The sequence below is a fragment of the Mustela putorius genome, unplaced genomic scaffold (genome assembly GCF_011764305.1).
Source record: "Mustela putorius furo isolate JIRA1106 unplaced genomic scaffold, ASM1176430v1.1 tig00003869_pilon_pilon_pilon, whole genome shotgun sequence".
Classification (NCBI taxonomy): domain Eukaryota; kingdom Metazoa; phylum Chordata; class Mammalia; order Carnivora; family Mustelidae; genus Mustela; species Mustela putorius.
In genome coordinates, this window is record NW_025422021.1 from 7,689,038 (window position 1) to 7,706,189 (window position 17,152).

The 17,152-nt window shown below is 38.6% G+C and overlaps 1 protein-coding gene across 2 annotated transcripts in view; it reads left to right on the top strand.

Moving 5' to 3' along the window:
• The window catches only part of GPR155 (G protein-coupled receptor 155), a 42,352-nt gene that overhangs the window by 21,272 nt on the left and 3,928 nt on the right, over positions 1 to 17,152 (top strand). For both annotated transcript variants that reach the window (XM_004774372.3, XM_004774371.3), the window contains exons 8-15: positions 2,817 to 2,901; positions 2,990 to 3,080; positions 4,094 to 4,304; positions 6,137 to 6,241; positions 11,112 to 11,248; positions 12,685 to 12,780; positions 14,816 to 14,880; positions 16,372 to 16,509. In XM_004774372.3, the coding sequence (XP_004774429.1) occupies positions 2,817 to 2,901; positions 2,990 to 3,080; positions 4,094 to 4,304; positions 6,137 to 6,241; positions 11,112 to 11,248; positions 12,685 to 12,780; positions 14,816 to 14,880; positions 16,372 to 16,509 (928 nt within the window). The remainder of the gene's footprint in view (positions 1 to 2,816; positions 2,902 to 2,989; positions 3,081 to 4,093; positions 4,305 to 6,136; positions 6,242 to 11,111; positions 11,249 to 12,684; positions 12,781 to 14,815; positions 14,881 to 16,371; positions 16,510 to 17,152) is intronic.

Genomic DNA, 17,152 nt, shown 5'->3' on the forward strand with positions numbered 1-17,152 from the left:
CCTGAGCAAGGGTGACTGGGTTCCTTTTGTCTAGGGTTAGGGTGAATATTCATGGAGAGCAGTCTTGTCATCATATGTGTCAAGGTGAGTATCAGGTCACACGTGCACCCTAAGGAGAGGTGCACTGTATCGTATGCTATGTAAATGAGGCTTGTGCTCCTCCTTCCATAGAGGGTTTTATTGCTAGAAGGAGGTTAAAGGTAATTGTTGGTCATCCCAGAGGTCCCTTGTGGTCCACCTGCACAGGTGCAAGGCGGGGGTTTTGCTCAACCCGGTCTGGGTGGCCTCCACCACCTGTTGCTTGAGGGCTCAGTTCGGTTTGCATCACGTGATGTTATGCCTATGGGTTCTTTTGCCTGAGTTAAGCTGGAAAGAAGAACTCAAGGAAAAACATGGGGCATATGTGTGTTTGTACAAGCAGATAAGCAATAAAGGCCAGGTCTTGGGATCTAGCTGGTGACATATCTTGTGTAATGTAAGAGTTTTCAGGAGATGTCAAGTAAAAGAGCCTAAAGACTTTTATTCCCAAATACAGTTGGGCAACTTGATCTCTAATACTTACATTTCTTAAGGCTAAGTTTACCATGTGAATAGGAGAGCAGCAAATAGATCATTGTATCAGAAATCACCAAGTGTCTTTAAAACCTTTTTAAGCAGGGATGCCTGGGTGGCTCAGTGGGTTAGACCTCTGCCTTTGGCTCAGGTCATGATCTCAGGGACCTGGGATCAAGCCCCGCATCAGGCTCTCTGCTCAGCAGGAGCCTGCTTCCCTCCCTCTCTGCCTACTTGTGGTCTCTCTCTGTCAAATAAATAAATAAAGTCTTAAAAAAAAAAAAAACACCTTTTTAAGCATACATGTCAAAATCTATCTAGAGACGTTCTGGATTCCTGGATCCCAGTGAAGGTGCTCTTCAACTGTGAGATTATTAGGCTAGAACAGGATTTTAGACCTGAAGTGTCGTTTTAAATCATCCTGTTCAGCCATTTTCAGTTTCACCCATTTGCCTACCATCTTCACAATTTTTGCTGTATCTGCATGCCACTTGTCCTTTTTTTAAAAATTTTTCCCTAAAAATTTACTCACTTTTTTAACTTAAATAAATTGAACCTTATAGTAATAAAATCCCAGGTTTCCTGTGCTAGTTTTTCACTAGCGTGTTAAACACAAAACTAGTCCAAAAATTTCGTATAGTCTCTTATGCTTTGGAAACAGTGGTATAGTGTAAGTCCTTTGTTTTTCAAATGAGTTCAGTGAGGCCCAAAATGTTTAACCTATTCAGGTAGGAACTCTAAGCTTCTGTCAGCAACCTGGGAGAGATCCAGGACTAGCCTGGGCCTATTTGTAGACCAGCCTTTGCATAAGGCAAGAATGATGACCTTTGGGACTTTGAAGAATGCTCTCACTGCTATAATAGAACACTGTTGGGTACCTTGTTGAAAACCTAGAACTATAGAAGGCACAAATGTATTTAGGAAGGAGCAGTGACATTAAAGTACCTCCTGAACTTGCGGGTTCTCTGTAAAAAAAAACAATTTGCAAGAGCCTCAGTGTTCATTTGTATTATTCTAGCACAGTGTTACTTAATCTGTACGGTCTTGGGTCTGGGTATGAATTCCTTATATACAGCTAATAAACAACTTTAAAACTGAAGCAGATTCACAGATAAGAGTCCCAGTTACAAACTCGGTAATTCTAATTGGCAACATTCATGACAGGACAAAGGATCTTGTTTTGCTAATCTGAATCACAACTTGAAATATAAAATGGAACTCAATCCTCTGGTTAGGATTTTTTTTTTAATTTTTTTTTTTTTTTTTTAAGCGTGGTTTGCCTTTACTTTCATGTGTGGGCTTATGACCTGGTTCATCTCACTGCGTTTCTCTCTTCAGACTACCATAGAACCTTCGCTGGGATCTTGGGTTGTGATAGTTGGCCTTCACTTGGCTCAAACTTACCGTTTAACCAGATGCTGGCTCTGAGATTATGAGACAGTGCTATGGTTATAAGACGGGCATCTTAGATGATTATCATTGAAAATATACCAAAGAGACTTAAAATTTCTCACAGAAATGTCTAAATCCTGCAGAATATGTCTTAAGAACCCTAGGGGTCCATGGACGATTATTAGAAACACTGATAGAGTTTGTAGTCCTGCTCTGCCCTCTGCTGGCTATGTGGCTTGGGCAAACCCTTGTGTCCATATCTATAAAATGAAGGTGTTCATTTCAAACAATGATTCCTTCCAACTCTGAAGCTCTAAGAGTCTACTACTACATAGGATTTATGGAAAATGATGTTACTTGTATAAATAATTGGATTTAAGATGAAAGGAACGCTCAAGAGTTTTAAAACATTTGTTTTTGTATTAAGTTCACATTATATTTGTATTAAGTTTTATCATTTAGACTTGGGGCATTTTCCAAAAACTAAACCAGGGTAAGAATTGCCTGTACTTTCTTAGCACTGGCAGAGTGAGGGTGTTTTATTTTTAGACTTGCTTTGTATCCAGTTAAAATTTTTTAAACAAATACATAGATTTCAACACCAGTCAAAAGAATAAACTGATTTGAGCTTTTGAAAACTTTCTCATATAAAACAAGAAGATTTGAGTAAAGAAATAATACAGGAAGGAAAACATGAATGATTATGAGACAAACATGCTTCAAAATATTGAGGCCAGTATTTATTTAGAAAGAGTAAATTTTAGGGTCTAAACCCCTGACTACCATCGAAATAAGCTTGGTTAAAGTTCTATGAGGTCTGATCAACATCAAGAGTAACCATCTATCTTTCAATTTCTGTTTCTTGTTCTTAGGCCTTCTGGCAGTTTCTTTGTTTCTTTTGAAAAAGAGAGAGAGTGTACAAATTCCTGTTGGAATCATCATAATATCTGGCTGGGGGTAAGTGGATAGTTTTCTGTTTGCCTATATGTTTCCCTATACACAGTTACTATTCATTGTCTCATTCTCTCTCTAAACCTTATTCCAGAATTCCTGCTCTCCTTGTTGGTGTTCTTCTGATAACTGGAAAACATAATGGAGATAGCATTGACTCAGCCTTCTTCTATGGAAAGGAGCAGGTAAGAAGAGGTTATTGACAGTTCTTTTCTTGTGAACATCTCTTTTTCCCTTGTTCCTGTGTTTTGCTATACTTACATTAAAGTTATTTTGAAAATCTATTCCAATTTATTGTATATCCCACTAGTGATCCTATATCACTTTGTTAAGTCACACTTTGAACTGTGGTGAAGATTTTATAGGTCTACATCCATTTTTAGCTGATGATTTCCAAATGCTTGAAACTTATTGGGTCATCTTAAACCCACTTATGAATTGTGTTTTCTCCACTGGAGGAAAGAGTGATTAATTTAAAGCTATTTAGTAAGTCAGCAGTAGTAATAAAAGCCATGTTCTTGACTTTCAATCCTTTTATAAGTATAAATTTCAGAACAATAAGTACCTGGGGAAAAATGTTTTTTTGAGAAGCCATAGTGCACCTGCTGATCAAAATTCTCTAGGGCTAGCCTCAAGGATGTATGTTTTTCTTTAAAAAAAAAAAAAAACCTTCAAGAGATTTTGATTTCTTATCCTCTTTCTTGTTTCATAATTTTGAATTTTATTGGGTTGCTGTGGGAATAAACAAGATTACATGTATTAAAGACTTTGACCAGTGCTGGCATATGTTAGTATGCAATTAGTATTAGTCAGAATTATTTATGTTTAGTATTATTACCATAACAGTGTCTCCCATTGAAGTATGCTTGAATGACATATTAAAGCAAGCAAAAACTGAATAAAAAAAAGGTCTGTAAGCAGTCACTTAGCTTGCTTACAGAGGAAACCAGTGATATTGATGGAGAGTGAAAGAAGCCACTAGAGATCTTATTTTCTCTTAATTTAATCCTAATTTCTCTTCAAATAACTTGCTCCCTTTCATATTCTTACTCCTTTTTGAGAACCACTGTTCCAGAGCATTTTTAGCTGTGGAGAGATTGCCTTTCCCACCAAACAAAAATTGCCTTAAGTTGTGCTACTAAGGTGATCAAGCTGGGATTGTGCAAAGTGGCCTAATGTCTCTTTGCATTACTGGCAGATGGTCATCACAGCAGTCACCCTGTTCTGCAGCATTGTGATAGCTGGCATATCACTCATGTGTATGAACCGCACCACCCAAGCAGGACGCTATGAAGGGTTCGACCAGTCTCAGAACCACAAAGCAGCAGAGCCTGGGAATGCTGCCTTTGAGGAGAGCCCAGGGCCAGCAAACGAACCAGAACCTTTTACAAGTTCTGTCCCAGAAACAGGTATGATGCCAATATAAAAAGACACTCTTATGTGCCTGTATAGCCTGTATCCTAAGTGTTTTGCTTCAGGGAACTTTCTTGATCTCAGGGTCATGAAATCAATTCCCATGTCAGGCTCTGTGCATGCCCTGTATGTATGTCATTGAACTGGGCTGGCTTTATGTCTGTTTTCTGAACAATTTCATCTTAGCTGACTTAAGCCTTCAAACTTCTGAAGATAGGATGGCTGGGCCAGACGATCTCTGTATTTTCTTTTCTATTATTCTGTGGTTCTATTTTAACCTTGAGATGGCATCATTATCTTAAATATAGAAAGACACTTCTAATAGCTTATTATAGATGGTGGTTTTTATACTTTGAAATCTTTTCTGTTAAGAACACTGTTGAAGAATTAAATCATCTTATCAATGAAAATTTCAGCCTAGGCATTATTCCTTTTTCTAGCGTATTAAATTTTAATACACTTTGTCACTGAAGTTGTTATTCTATTAGAATTCACATTAGAAAAAAAAAAAAAAGAATCCATGTCAAGGAGCGTCATGTCTTATATCTGTGTTTAAAGGACACCGCATGAGGTGCCTAGGTGGCTCAGTCAGATAAGCATCTGCCTTCCACTCAGGTCATGATCCCAGGGTCCTAAGGTCAGGTGCCCTGCTCAGCAGGACATCTGCTTCTCCCTCTCCTGCTCCCCCTGCTTGTATTCCTTCTCTTGCTGTCTCTCTCTCTGTCAAGTAAATGAATAAAATTTTCAGTAACTAAAGGCTACTGCATGCGTTCTCAGACTATGTGGAGAAGCTATAGCTCTATAAAGCAGATGTCTCAAGGCATCTTCCATAAACCAATCAGCCTGTAAAGCAGCAAGGGATTTTCAGCAGTGTATGTCTGAGAAGACAAAGGAATAAGATTGTTTTGACTGCATTTTCTAGACTAGTAGGAAACACGTTCTTGAAAGAAGCAAGTCTTGAGCTGAACATAAAAGAGGAGAAGATTTCAAAGAATTAACGAGAGTGGGAATTGCATGCGTGCCTAACTAGTCTGCAGACCTGAACAGGCATGGGGTTCATGGAGGACACGAAAGAATTGTCTGGGAATAGGAGCACCTGGGTGGCTCAGTGGGCTAAAGCCTCTGCCTTCAGCTCAGGTCATGATCTCAGGGTCCTGGGATCGAGCTCCACATGGGGCTCTCTGTTCAGCAAGGAGCCTGCTTCCTCCTCTCTCTCTGCCTGACTCTCTACCTACTTGTGATCTCTGTCTGTCAAATAGATAAATAAAATCTTAAAAAAAAAAAAAAAAAAAAAAAGAATTATCCGGGAAGAAGGAAAAGGCCTTGTTAGATGAGGGGGGTGGTTTGATGGAGAAAGAGGGGCCAAGTCCTCAGGAGCTTTCAAATTCAGGCCAAGGAGTTTCAATTAACTACAGTAAACAATAGAGCACTAGGGCATGTTTTTAAGGAGTGATGAAGTAAAAGCTGTAGTTGAAGAAAGTGTTCAAATTCTTAGTTGTCAAAGCACAGTGGTAACTAATAAAAACAGCTGGATAGAAACACTCTTCCTTGTCATGCAATGAGGAGACAATATGTAAAGGAGCCAGTCCTTTGCCTGCCGTTCTTTAAATGTTAACCTCCAAATAAGCACATGTAAATTCTTCTTGATAGACACCATGTGAACACGTTTCCATTGTGGCTGCATGGGAAATATGTGTGTGTGTGTGTGTGTGTGTGTGTATGAATGGGTGGGTTGTCTGGTTTGGTTTGGTTTGGTTTGGCATCTCTGGAAGATACCCATTTCTGTTGTGGTTGGGCCTTATTCTCCTGTGCTATTTTATCTACCTAGGTTGCTGCTCCTGCTCCGTGGGAAATGGTGGATCGCTCTGCCCGTCTGTTGAGCCAGTAGCAAACACAAGCACCAGTGGGCTTGTGACTCCTTCATTTGAAAAAAGTAAGTGCCTAAGGTTTGAGCATGGGCCTAAGGAACAGAAGAGTCCTCTCCTTATACCTTAAAAGATTTCAGCTTAGGATTTCATAGATGCTATACTGCTTATGTAATCCCAAATAAGATGAGCAGAAGTGCTGATAGGGAAGTAATTGTGCATGGATAGAGTACTCATTTAAAAAAATAAAGTTTGGGGAACCTGGGTGACCCAGTTGGTTAAGTATCCAACTGCTGCTTGATCTCAGCTGGGTCTTGGTCTCAGGGTTGTGAGTTCAGACCCCACATTGGACTCCACAGTAGGCATGGAGCCTACTTGAACAAATAATAATAAAAAACAATAAAGTTCTTATAATATATATAAAGTATAATATAATATAGTAATTGGTGGTATTATATATACATTTTTCCAATAAATTTAACCCGTGTAATGATTCCAAGAAGTTTGCCACATGCACCATTTCCCTTTTGTTTTTTTTTTTTTAATTTTTTTTGGACTTTTTTCTTATTTTAACAGCTGAGACTTTTCCCCCACTCATTTCCTTTGGGGAAATCTATATACTTTCAATATACCCTTTCTTATAAAATAAGAAAAATCTTTGAAACTAATAACCTTTGACATACAAAGTAAAAGACTGAATTACATTTGTGGTCTGAATTTCAGGCTATTTGTTTACTTGAGCTAAAGTTGGTATGTAACATTATATTAGTATAAGGTATACAACACAGTAGTTCAAAATTTGTATACATTACACAGTGATCACCACAATAAGTCTTATTACCACCCCTTCACTCTTTTCTCCCTGTCCTAACCCTCTTCCCCTCTGATAATCAGCATCTGTTTCAACCTTGCCTTAGTTCTTGGTTGTCGCTAGACCCTTTGCGATTATCAGCCTGATTTAGTCTTGATAGTTGCAGTTGGTGAGGGTGTGCTTTGGACCCGTGCAAAGGGAGGGACCTAGATCCAGGCAGATTGGAAGCCAGGTCCTCAGGCAGCAGCTGTTAAAGTATGCAAATATATACAATCCCATGGGACCACAATCCTAGACACTGCTGACCTCTAGACCAGGAGATCTGCTATCCCCTGGGTGATAGTTACCAAAAATCAGGGCTTCAGTCAAGTATAAAAGATCCTTTCTGGGAGATAACAGTGAGCTGTGGCAAGGCCAAGTTCCGGGGAGAGGTGTGCACAGGTGGTGTGTCCCTGCCTATGTCCTCTGAGAGTGCTTCTGCAGCCTTCAGATGTGTGGCTTTAACCTGAAGTTCATCCTTCAGGTGAAAGCTTCTGGACAATCAAATGGGTCTTTTCCATACGCAGTCTGGGGCTGTATTTCAGTTTGCTGTCTGTGTATTGTCCAGGATATAGTATCCTGTTCAGCACGATCTTTCCAGTAGTTACCCATGGATCCCGGATGTACAGGCCTCTCCAGCCACCAGAGCCAGTCAGTTGAGTAGCCTCTGTGTGGACTGAGTTTACTTGCCAGTTTTAGCAAGGCGGTGGGAGAGTGTTGGGTGCGGGACATGCCTGTGCCAGGGAAGAGCACCCTGGGTGGGGCACACCTGCAATTTTAGCAGAGCTGGAGAAGAGCGTTCTGGGAGGGACGTGCCTTGGTTTTAGCCATGTTATGTATGCCCACACCTGCCTTCCTAGCAAGGTAGAGGAATAGTGTGAAAATTGGCACTCTCCAGCAGTTCCATCCACAAGGAAAATTCCCATGAATCTTTAAGATTAGCAGTTGAATCTCCTTCACATATAATCCAGTCACCTCTCAAACTGCTGCCTTTGTGCTGCTTGCCCAGATGGGTGAGTCCATGCTTGAGCCCCTCAAAAGGAGTATCTCAGATCTCCATAACCCTTAGGCCCCCTGGACATAAGCCCCATGTTTGGGGCCTCATCTGTCTGGTGCAGGTCCCAAGAGTTGTGGTGCCTGAGCTGGAGAGTTCTAAACCTATGAATACTTCCCTATTGTGAGTTGCTGCGCCCTTGGTGCGCTTTTTGTAAGACTGCATTTCTGCCTTTCCTGCCTGGCTCAGTGTGGCCATTTTCCCCTTGTTGTGGAAGAAGCAGTTCAGCTAGTCTTCAGTTCTTTTCAGAGAGAGTTATTCCATAGAGAGTGGTAGATCTAGTATGTCTGTGGGAGATGAGTTCAGGGTCTTCCTCTGCCACCATCTTGGACCATCCCCATGCATGCACAATGGATTTCAAATTATTGAAAACAACTGAACACACTTAGGTGAAATTGCAGTGCACTTTCATTGATTATGCTTATTTATAATTAAGTTAGGAAGGAAAACGCCCCAAAGCCATCTTCATGACAAAACATATGTCAACTGTATTGTTGCCAAAGGCATTTCACTTTTATATAAGAAATGTGAGGATTATAAATAACGATGTACACAAATCACTTAGCAGAGTGTGTGGAATACATAATAAATGCTCATTAAACAGAGTTGCAGTAGTAGTGGTTGTTATGAGCCAAGCAGGTTTTATATTTGGCTGCTCTCTGCTGGCTAGCAATGAATCTTTTTTTTTTTTTTTAAAGATTTTATTTATTTATTTATTTGACAGAGAGAAATCACAAGTAGATGGAGAGGCAGGCAGAGAGAGACAGAGGGAAGCAGGCTCCCCGCTGAGCAGAGAGCCTGATGCGGGACTCAGTCCCAGCACCCTGAGATCATGACCTGAGCCGAAGGCATTTTTTTTTAAAGATTTTATTTATTTATTTGACAGAGAGAGAGAGAGATCACAAGTAGGCAGAGAGGCAGCAGAGAGAGAGGGGGAAGCATGCTCCCTGCTGAGCAGAGAGCCTGATGCGGGGCTCAATCCCAGGACCCTGGGATCATGACCTGAGCCAAAAGCAGAGGCTTAACCCATTGAGCCACCCAGGCAGCCCGCTAGCAATGAATCTTAATAGTGGAACTCACACTTCTATAGAAGGAAATGAAAATGTATCAGACGTTGAACCTTCACTGACTTTCTGCTAGGAAACCCCATTTGGCATTCAGTTCAACTGTCTTTCAGTTTTTTATGCCACTCACTTAAACTAATGTTTCTTTACTTTACCTCATAATTCCCAAGGCTTTCCTCCTTATGTTTTCTCCCTACGCAATACACCTAATAATAAAGTCTGTCGACGACTTCAATGTGTAATTTAACATTTTTTTGTCTCTGAAAATTACGTTATGCTCCCCTTATCTGTCATTTTCTTCATGAATAATGATGATTCCTGAGAACTCTTTTATGTAGGAGCGTCTTACATTTTCTGATCCTATTTGCAAAAGTTATACAGAAAGAAAGCCATCATGTATGGACTTCATCTACTCATGTAATTTAGTATCATTCCTTAAGCCTGAAATAAAGAAAGGTTGAAGGAAATCAAACTATGAACAAGTGAGAATTTTTAGAGTTTAGCAGTATAATTAATTCCTCATCCCCAAAACACTGGCACAGCACAAAGGCAAAATCAATGTTGCAGTGTGTAAGAAAGGTAAATGAAAGATAATAAAGTTTATTTTTATCCATTTTTATAGTATCTGTACTCAGTATTTTAAGACCAGGCTTCTTATATATACTGAGATAGAATTTTTCTACATCAAGATATACACAAATAATTATTAAAGTAAGCTCATACTAGAGAGACAGTTTGGCAGACTGCCTTCTTTTCACATAGCAACACTGTGCACTTCCCTGTGCTGTTTGCCAAAATGTTGGGCCATATTTCATGACTGTGTATGTCCTTTTCTGGAAACAGGCTCTAGGAAATACAAATTTTTATGATTGCCTTGAGGGTTAAGAGCTGCAAAATTGTGGTTTCATCTTTGACTTTTAAAAATCAGACTGTATGTTCAATTAGACATCCACTTTGTAAAAAATATTTTCCCCTGCTTTTGAGGCCATGGCCATATTGGAGCTGAGGCAGGAGAGCACAGGTTTCTTGGGAAAGGCCCCTCCCCTTTAGGCCAGAGAAAGGTCATACCTATAATTTGGACTTGCTTCTGCATGTCAGCAGAATGGTGTTTAACAGTTCTGATTTCTTAAAGGTCTTTTCTAAGGCAGGTTTTAAACTCTTTAATGAAAAGCAAGGGAGAATAGTACATTTGTGTTACATTTAGCGAAACTAGGATATCCATGACCAATATGTAAATTTGTTATCGATGAATTACGAGCTATTAATTCAGCTTTAAAAAAAGAAATCAAAATATAGATATAGATAGGTTTATAATATATAGCTAATGGCTATAATAACAGCTGATGGCATGAGGGAAGCATCCAGTATTGCTAAGCTAAAAAACAAAGAAACAAACACACAAGCGGGCTGCCAAACTGTGCCTTTGTTTGATCCTACTTTAATAAAAAGTACTTGTGTGTTCTTGGTATAGAAAAATTCTGTAAGTCAAGGGAACACCTGGGTGGCTCAGTCAGTTGAGCATCTACCTTCAGCTCAGGTCATGATCCCAGGAGCCTGGGATCGAGTCCCACATCAGGCTCGCTGCTCAGGGAGAGGGAGAGTCTGCTTCTCTCCCTCTCTCTCTGTTGCTGCTGCTCTATCAGATAAATAAAATCTTTAAGAAAAAAGAAAAGAAAAATTCTCTAAGTAGATACAGTAAACCTGGTCTTAAAATATATATACGTTACACTGTTGGCTAGTGTAGGAGAGACTGTGGCATCCTCCTTGTATTTTTCCAGATGCAAACACTTGACAAGTAGAACTCTCCTGAGACTACATGAAAGAGCCTCCCTCAGATTCCTTCTAAAATAATAAACTGATTCTGAGCTGAATGTGCATATGTGCTGGTTTGCTTCGAAAGTCATTATGAATTTAAAATGCATTCAAATAAAAAGCTCTGATTACAAATTGTTGTACTTACTGTCTTATAGATGATCATTGTGTGAGTCGCTGTAACTCCCAGAGCTGCATGTTAGTCCAGGAAGAAGAGCAGTATCTACAGAGCGGAGATCAGCAACTGACTCGACACGTGTTGCTGTGTTTACTTCTCATTATTGGCCTGTTTGCTGTAAATGTTTCCTCTGATTTTTGTTTGGGGGCCATTTCTTTAAATGTTTGGCAAAGATTTTATTCAGGCATCTGGGGGAAACTTAGTTGCTGCTTCTGGGAGGGGTGGGAGGCAACCAGGCCAGTTTGAATCCCGACCTTGAGCTGTTTCGGGGAGCAAGGGAGGTGAAGAATTCACAGCACTCTGTAGCCTAAATGCCCCAATAGCCTATTTGGTTTAGTCTCTGAACCTGTAATTCGGTAAGATCAGGTATCTCCATGCTGTGTATAGGGCTGCTTATTCTAACATATTCCTTGCAAGACCAACCTCAGTGGATAAATGCCGACATGGTTTCGCAGGAGACATTTGTCAGATAAATAAGCTTTTAAACAGAATTTTTCATTATGAAAATAACACAACCACCTCATACCATGGATAATTATAAGATTACTGCCTTCTATTTTTAATACACCTTTCCTGGTTCTAATTGTCATACAGATTTATACCCTGTTTTGTCACCTGTGTCAACCATTTTCATGTTGCTACATAGTCGTTCCTAACTGTTACTGGAAATGGCTCCTCAATAAACCATAGAGGAGATACATTATAATTTACCCAACTACTTTCTTAGGGATGGTTATTCCTAGTTCTTCAAAATGCTTAAATAGACATCTCCATGTAATATTTCTGTGTGATAGACTCTCAAAGTTGGGAAATCTAGACCAGAGAGTACAAATATTTGGATGCATTCTCTCAAATTGTTTTCTCAAGGAGTAGTATAGATTTGTCAAAGTACTCTCACCAGCTCTGAATGTAAAAATTTTTAAATTTTATCATTTTGTAAGTGAAATGCAGCATTTTTTCAATGCATTTCTCTGATTCCTGGGGGTTTTTAGAATGTTTTATGTCCTCTTTTGTGCATTATCAGTTATTATTATAGAATTCTTTGAGATGGTTCAAGTGTAACTTGCCTAGAGATGGGAGGTGGATCGTATAACGTATGAAGAAACCTTTTCACATGGGGATGCTGGTTACATAGAAAGCGATCAACCAGCACCATTTTAACTGCTATTTAAGAAAAAAAAAATCAAAAAATAAGAAATGCTGCCAAGAACTGCTGCTTAGCCATGTGATTGTTTTGTGTAGAATTAATTTTAAAATCAGTCCTGTCTTGGGCTAGTCGGCAGACCTGATGTGTTATGTAAGCTTCTGTATTATAGCGCATGTCTTCTTGCTTCAAGTCTGATCAAATTAGATGCTGTTTGAATGACATCTGTCAAGAGGAGAGGTTGAAACCTCTTGTTCAAAAGACAAAGCCTCTATATTCTCTCAGTGTTTTTCCTTTTAGTCTTTTTCTGCCTAATTATTAAGCAGATAAGTTATTGTACTGTGTTCTGGATAGGGAGAAATGATCAGCCAGCTTCATTTTAAAATACTATTTTCTCCTTCCTTTACAGAATCTTTCCAGTTGTTTGTGGTGGCTATTCAACCAAGAACCTGGAAGGCTCTATGTTGAGTTACAGTTTTTCTGTGCTGTGTTTAACTTTGGCCAGGTATTTATTTCCTGAGAACTTTGAGGGCTTTTTTGTTTTGCTTTGTTTTCCTGGATGGGCTGTTTAGGGGGTAGTGGTGCGGATGTTGTTGTTTTCTTTTAAATCAAAAGGGTTTAGTTGGTTTGCCAGCTGCTGGTATGCGTGGCAGCTGACAGCTGTTGCTGGTCTCCATATTGGTTCGAGTCATCAGAATGCACACGGAGTGTTTCAATCAGAAACACCAAATCGTTTTTTGCTTTGGTTTTAAAATAAAGAATGATAATTTAAGCAGGGACAAGATGTTCCAGTTTCTTTTTAAACTTTGTGACTGTCTTAATAAGTCACTTTGGGAAAAAGAGTTACCTTCCCTGAGCCTTTAGTTTAGTCACTTAAATTGATGAATGTCATTTCATTTATATTTCGATGTTTCTTGGACAATAGGTACTTAAATCTTTTTTAGAAAATCTTGTGGTGGGTAAATAAATTTTGACCAGGGATAGTTAGTTACTGTTCCTTGAGGACCTACTACTATATGCCAACCATTATTAAGCATTATACATTAGTCATCTTACTTAAACATAAAGAATACCTACAAAGTAGACATTATCATTCCCAGTTTACAAATTAGAAACTAAAGTTCCATGGAGAACTAATGTAATAGATGTTATTGTTTTTATGTCACTATTAAAATAATATTTAAGGATAAGTGATATTTCGTTTATTGTATTGTATTGTATTGAAGATACTTTTATGTGTAAAGTTCAAAATGTTGATTGTTTTCAATCCCTTACCTTTTAATTAGGGAACCTTAGTCCCCAGACTAAGTATCAGGCTGAAAAAAATACTGTGTTTGAAATCACTGGTTTTAATAACCGACTGAGTCAGTTAACATCTATCAGTAAACACTCCTGCACATTTTATCCTAACATTAATTTCTTGAAATATTTCTGGTTTGTTTAGCCATTATTGTGGGAGCAAAAGGACTCTGTCCCAATAGATAAGTGACCTGTTCAGTTTATTACAGATAGATTCAAGTATCCCGGGCTACTTGATGCCTACCTCACTTTGTGACTCTGTGTGAGATCTGATTTTGTGCCCAAGACCTATAAAATACTAGGTTGAAAACTCATAGTTTCACTCAGCGTTTTGTATTCAGCAAAGCCACTCCAGGCTGAGTCACCCCAACACTGGGACTGAGAGGGCTTCACAAAAAAGCTAATGCCAGGAATGTTCCATTTGAAATGATGCCCCCTCAGCTAATGGCCCAGGTGTTTGAAAGGAGAGAGAGAGGGAGAGAGAGACCCTCCCCACACCACCAGCACCACCACATCCCATCTAGGTGTTAGTAAGATCATTACTTTTTCGTTGTTTACAGTTTGGGGGTTAAAAAAAGGTAGATCCTTTGTGCAATGTATTACATTCTCCATCCCACCTGCCACGCACCGGCACTTAGATCCTTATCCCGCTGCGCCTGACGAATGGCAGTTCCCAGCCTCTTGCCTCCCCAAGCAGGCACAACTATCCAGATCTGTGGCTGACTTCCAGTGCCAGTTTGCTTCGTCACTCCCAAAGTCTTCAAAGCCTTTCTGTAAGCACCTAGCCAACTTCATTTCACGTAAAGTTCAGTTACTTCCTTAGAACCAAATACTATATAATTCTGTAATTTCTGAAGTGTTAATAGAGAAATAGTAAATACCTAAGCCCAATAGGAGATCATTTATTTTCTTTTTTTAAAAAGAGGAAAAAAAGACATAAAGCTCTGAAAAGTTTTCATTTTTCTTCAGTAAGCTAGGATGCAGATGTGGTCGCTCAGGACTGGTTTAAACCAGTGCTCCAACATAATTAGTAAGATGGAGACTAGAAAGAGGCCACCAAGTCATACCTGCCTCCAGGCATTAAACTTTATAGAGGGCCTGTCTTTTGTGTTCCATTTAAACTATTGCTGTAATCACTATGGGTTTGCTTCCCTCAGCACTAAATATGGTGGTTTCCGTAACTTCCCAGTCCTTAACATTCTAGTGTTGAATTCATAGCTGTAACCTTTCCTCTTCCGTAGGGATTTATTTCCTTTGGCATCTTCGGATTGGACAAACATTTAATCATTCTGCCTTTCAAAAGAAGGTAAATTTAGTTTTGAAATAAATCTGTATCTGTAATGACAGATAATGACAAGGCCATTCTATTAAGATACTGATATTTTTTAAACCTTCAGTAACTGCTAGGAGACTACAGAAAAGGTAAATTTTAAACACTGAAGAAAGGTTATATGTTGATTCACATATCTTTTGTTAATAACTATGGAGAAAATATTGGGAGAACTCTGATTAATCCAACATTGTCATTTGCATTTTAACAAGAAATGATGGATGCAGACTTCTACCTATGCCATTAACTACGTAAAGTAAAATGAAACTTATAAGTGTATTTAGAGGGGCACCTGGGTGGCTCAGTGGGTTAAAGCCTCTGCCTTCGGCTCAGGTCATGATCCCAGAGTCCTAGGATCGAGTCTCGAATTGGGCTCTCTGCTCAGCGGGTAGTCTGCTTCCTCCTCTCTCTCTGCTGCCTCTCTGCCTACTTGTGATATATGCCTACTCTGTCAAATAAATAAATTAAATCTTAAAAAAAAAAAAAAGAAGTGTATTTAGAAATGGAAATTATTGATGTTTTACCCCCAAAGGTCTGTATTTGACAATATAGATTCTCCTTTGATATTAGGATTTCTCTTTCTATCAAACTGACAATTTATAGAAAACTCATTCTCTTCTTTCTAAATTTTTTTTAGTTGCTTGATGAAGAGTTTCTTTGGATTCAGATTGGGAATTTCTTTGTAATAATAATGATAGTGTGAATACAATAATGAAGTGGGAATTCTCCAACTTGGGAGTGGCAGGAAAGGGGGGGCACAAGACTTTGTATATCCTCATTTGTTTTCAAAGTCAAAATTAGTAGAAATTGGAAGTACTAGTGGATTTTATCCAAACAACTATATAAAGAGTGCCCAGTAGATGGTCACTCTTCTTTCTTTTCCTTCTTCTTTTTTGTCATCATTGATATCATTACATTATTAAGATGTCGCTACTAGGGTCATAATCATTTCATTAAAAAGAAAAGCGTAATAGAAAAGTCACTGAACTTAGTTATCAGCTTCATAATGTTGACTGGGTAAAAAAGTCAACAGATCAATTGTCCAACGTTACAGAACAGAATCATTCTGTATTCCAGATCCCAGTATTTGTCTCCGTGGTACTGAAATTGGAAAATGATTAAATAGTTGATCTCTGTAAATTATTTTTGCAGCTTAAAACAGTAGAATGTAGAATAAGAAAAGAACTTCTTTTATTGGCAGAAACTGAAATAGATCAAATATATCAGGAGGGTTTATAAAATGTTCAAGCCTCAAGTCTCCCACCCTGCCTCACATCACCCCCACCCCACCTGCTTGGACCAGGAAACCAAACGCAGGTTATGTCTTTGCTTCAGAGACTAACCATATCTGCATGTTGAAGATGATATCTTTGGAAGAGCCATGTTGATGGAGCGATAAGCAAGAAGGGGTTTCCCCTCAGTGTTTTCCTTTCCTTAAAAGTGGCCTCCATAAATTTTGGTTTTTAGACTTGAATTCCTATGGAATAATAAAGAGACAGCAGAAAACAGGGGTTCTCCTGTTCCTGAGGAAATAAAAATGACCTGTCAACAATTTATCCATTATCACCGTGACCTCTGTATCCGAAACATTGTCAAGGAAAGAAGGTAAGTACAAATTCCAGATAATTATATTTTTGATGATTAATTTTGGTTTGTAACAGGCTAAGTAATGTGGTTGTAACTAACTACATGGTTATTTTCAATAGCATATTTACATGTAAAAGTTAAAATAGCTATGGGTCAGTTTATAATTTGAGGAAGAGCATTTATAAGATTTTTATACTTTCTGTTATATAACTTCTGATTTCCATATAAAATGTGAAAACTAATTGAGAATGAATCAAGATGTAGTCAAATATTAACATTCACTTCATATTGGCCATTAGTATCTCTCATAAAACTACGAGATACACTGAATTTAGATGTGGCTTTCTATTCTCCATCTCCTACCGGTACGTTATTTCATATTACTAATGACATTGTCAAGAAAATGAAATGAAATTGTCTTTTAATTAATTCTGCTGCTTATTTTTCCCTTCAAGTCCTAATCTTCAGTCTATGACATCATATTTATTCTTCTAATCCTTAAGGTATGGAGCATGCAGCAGGAAATGAATGTTACAGTGCCATGACTTTTGGTTGTTATAAAAGAGGGAAAAAAAATAACAAAGAGCCAAGTACTTTCATGTCTGTAACTGTGTATTTGAAAATTTATGCATATTACCACTCAGATGCTATATTTACACAT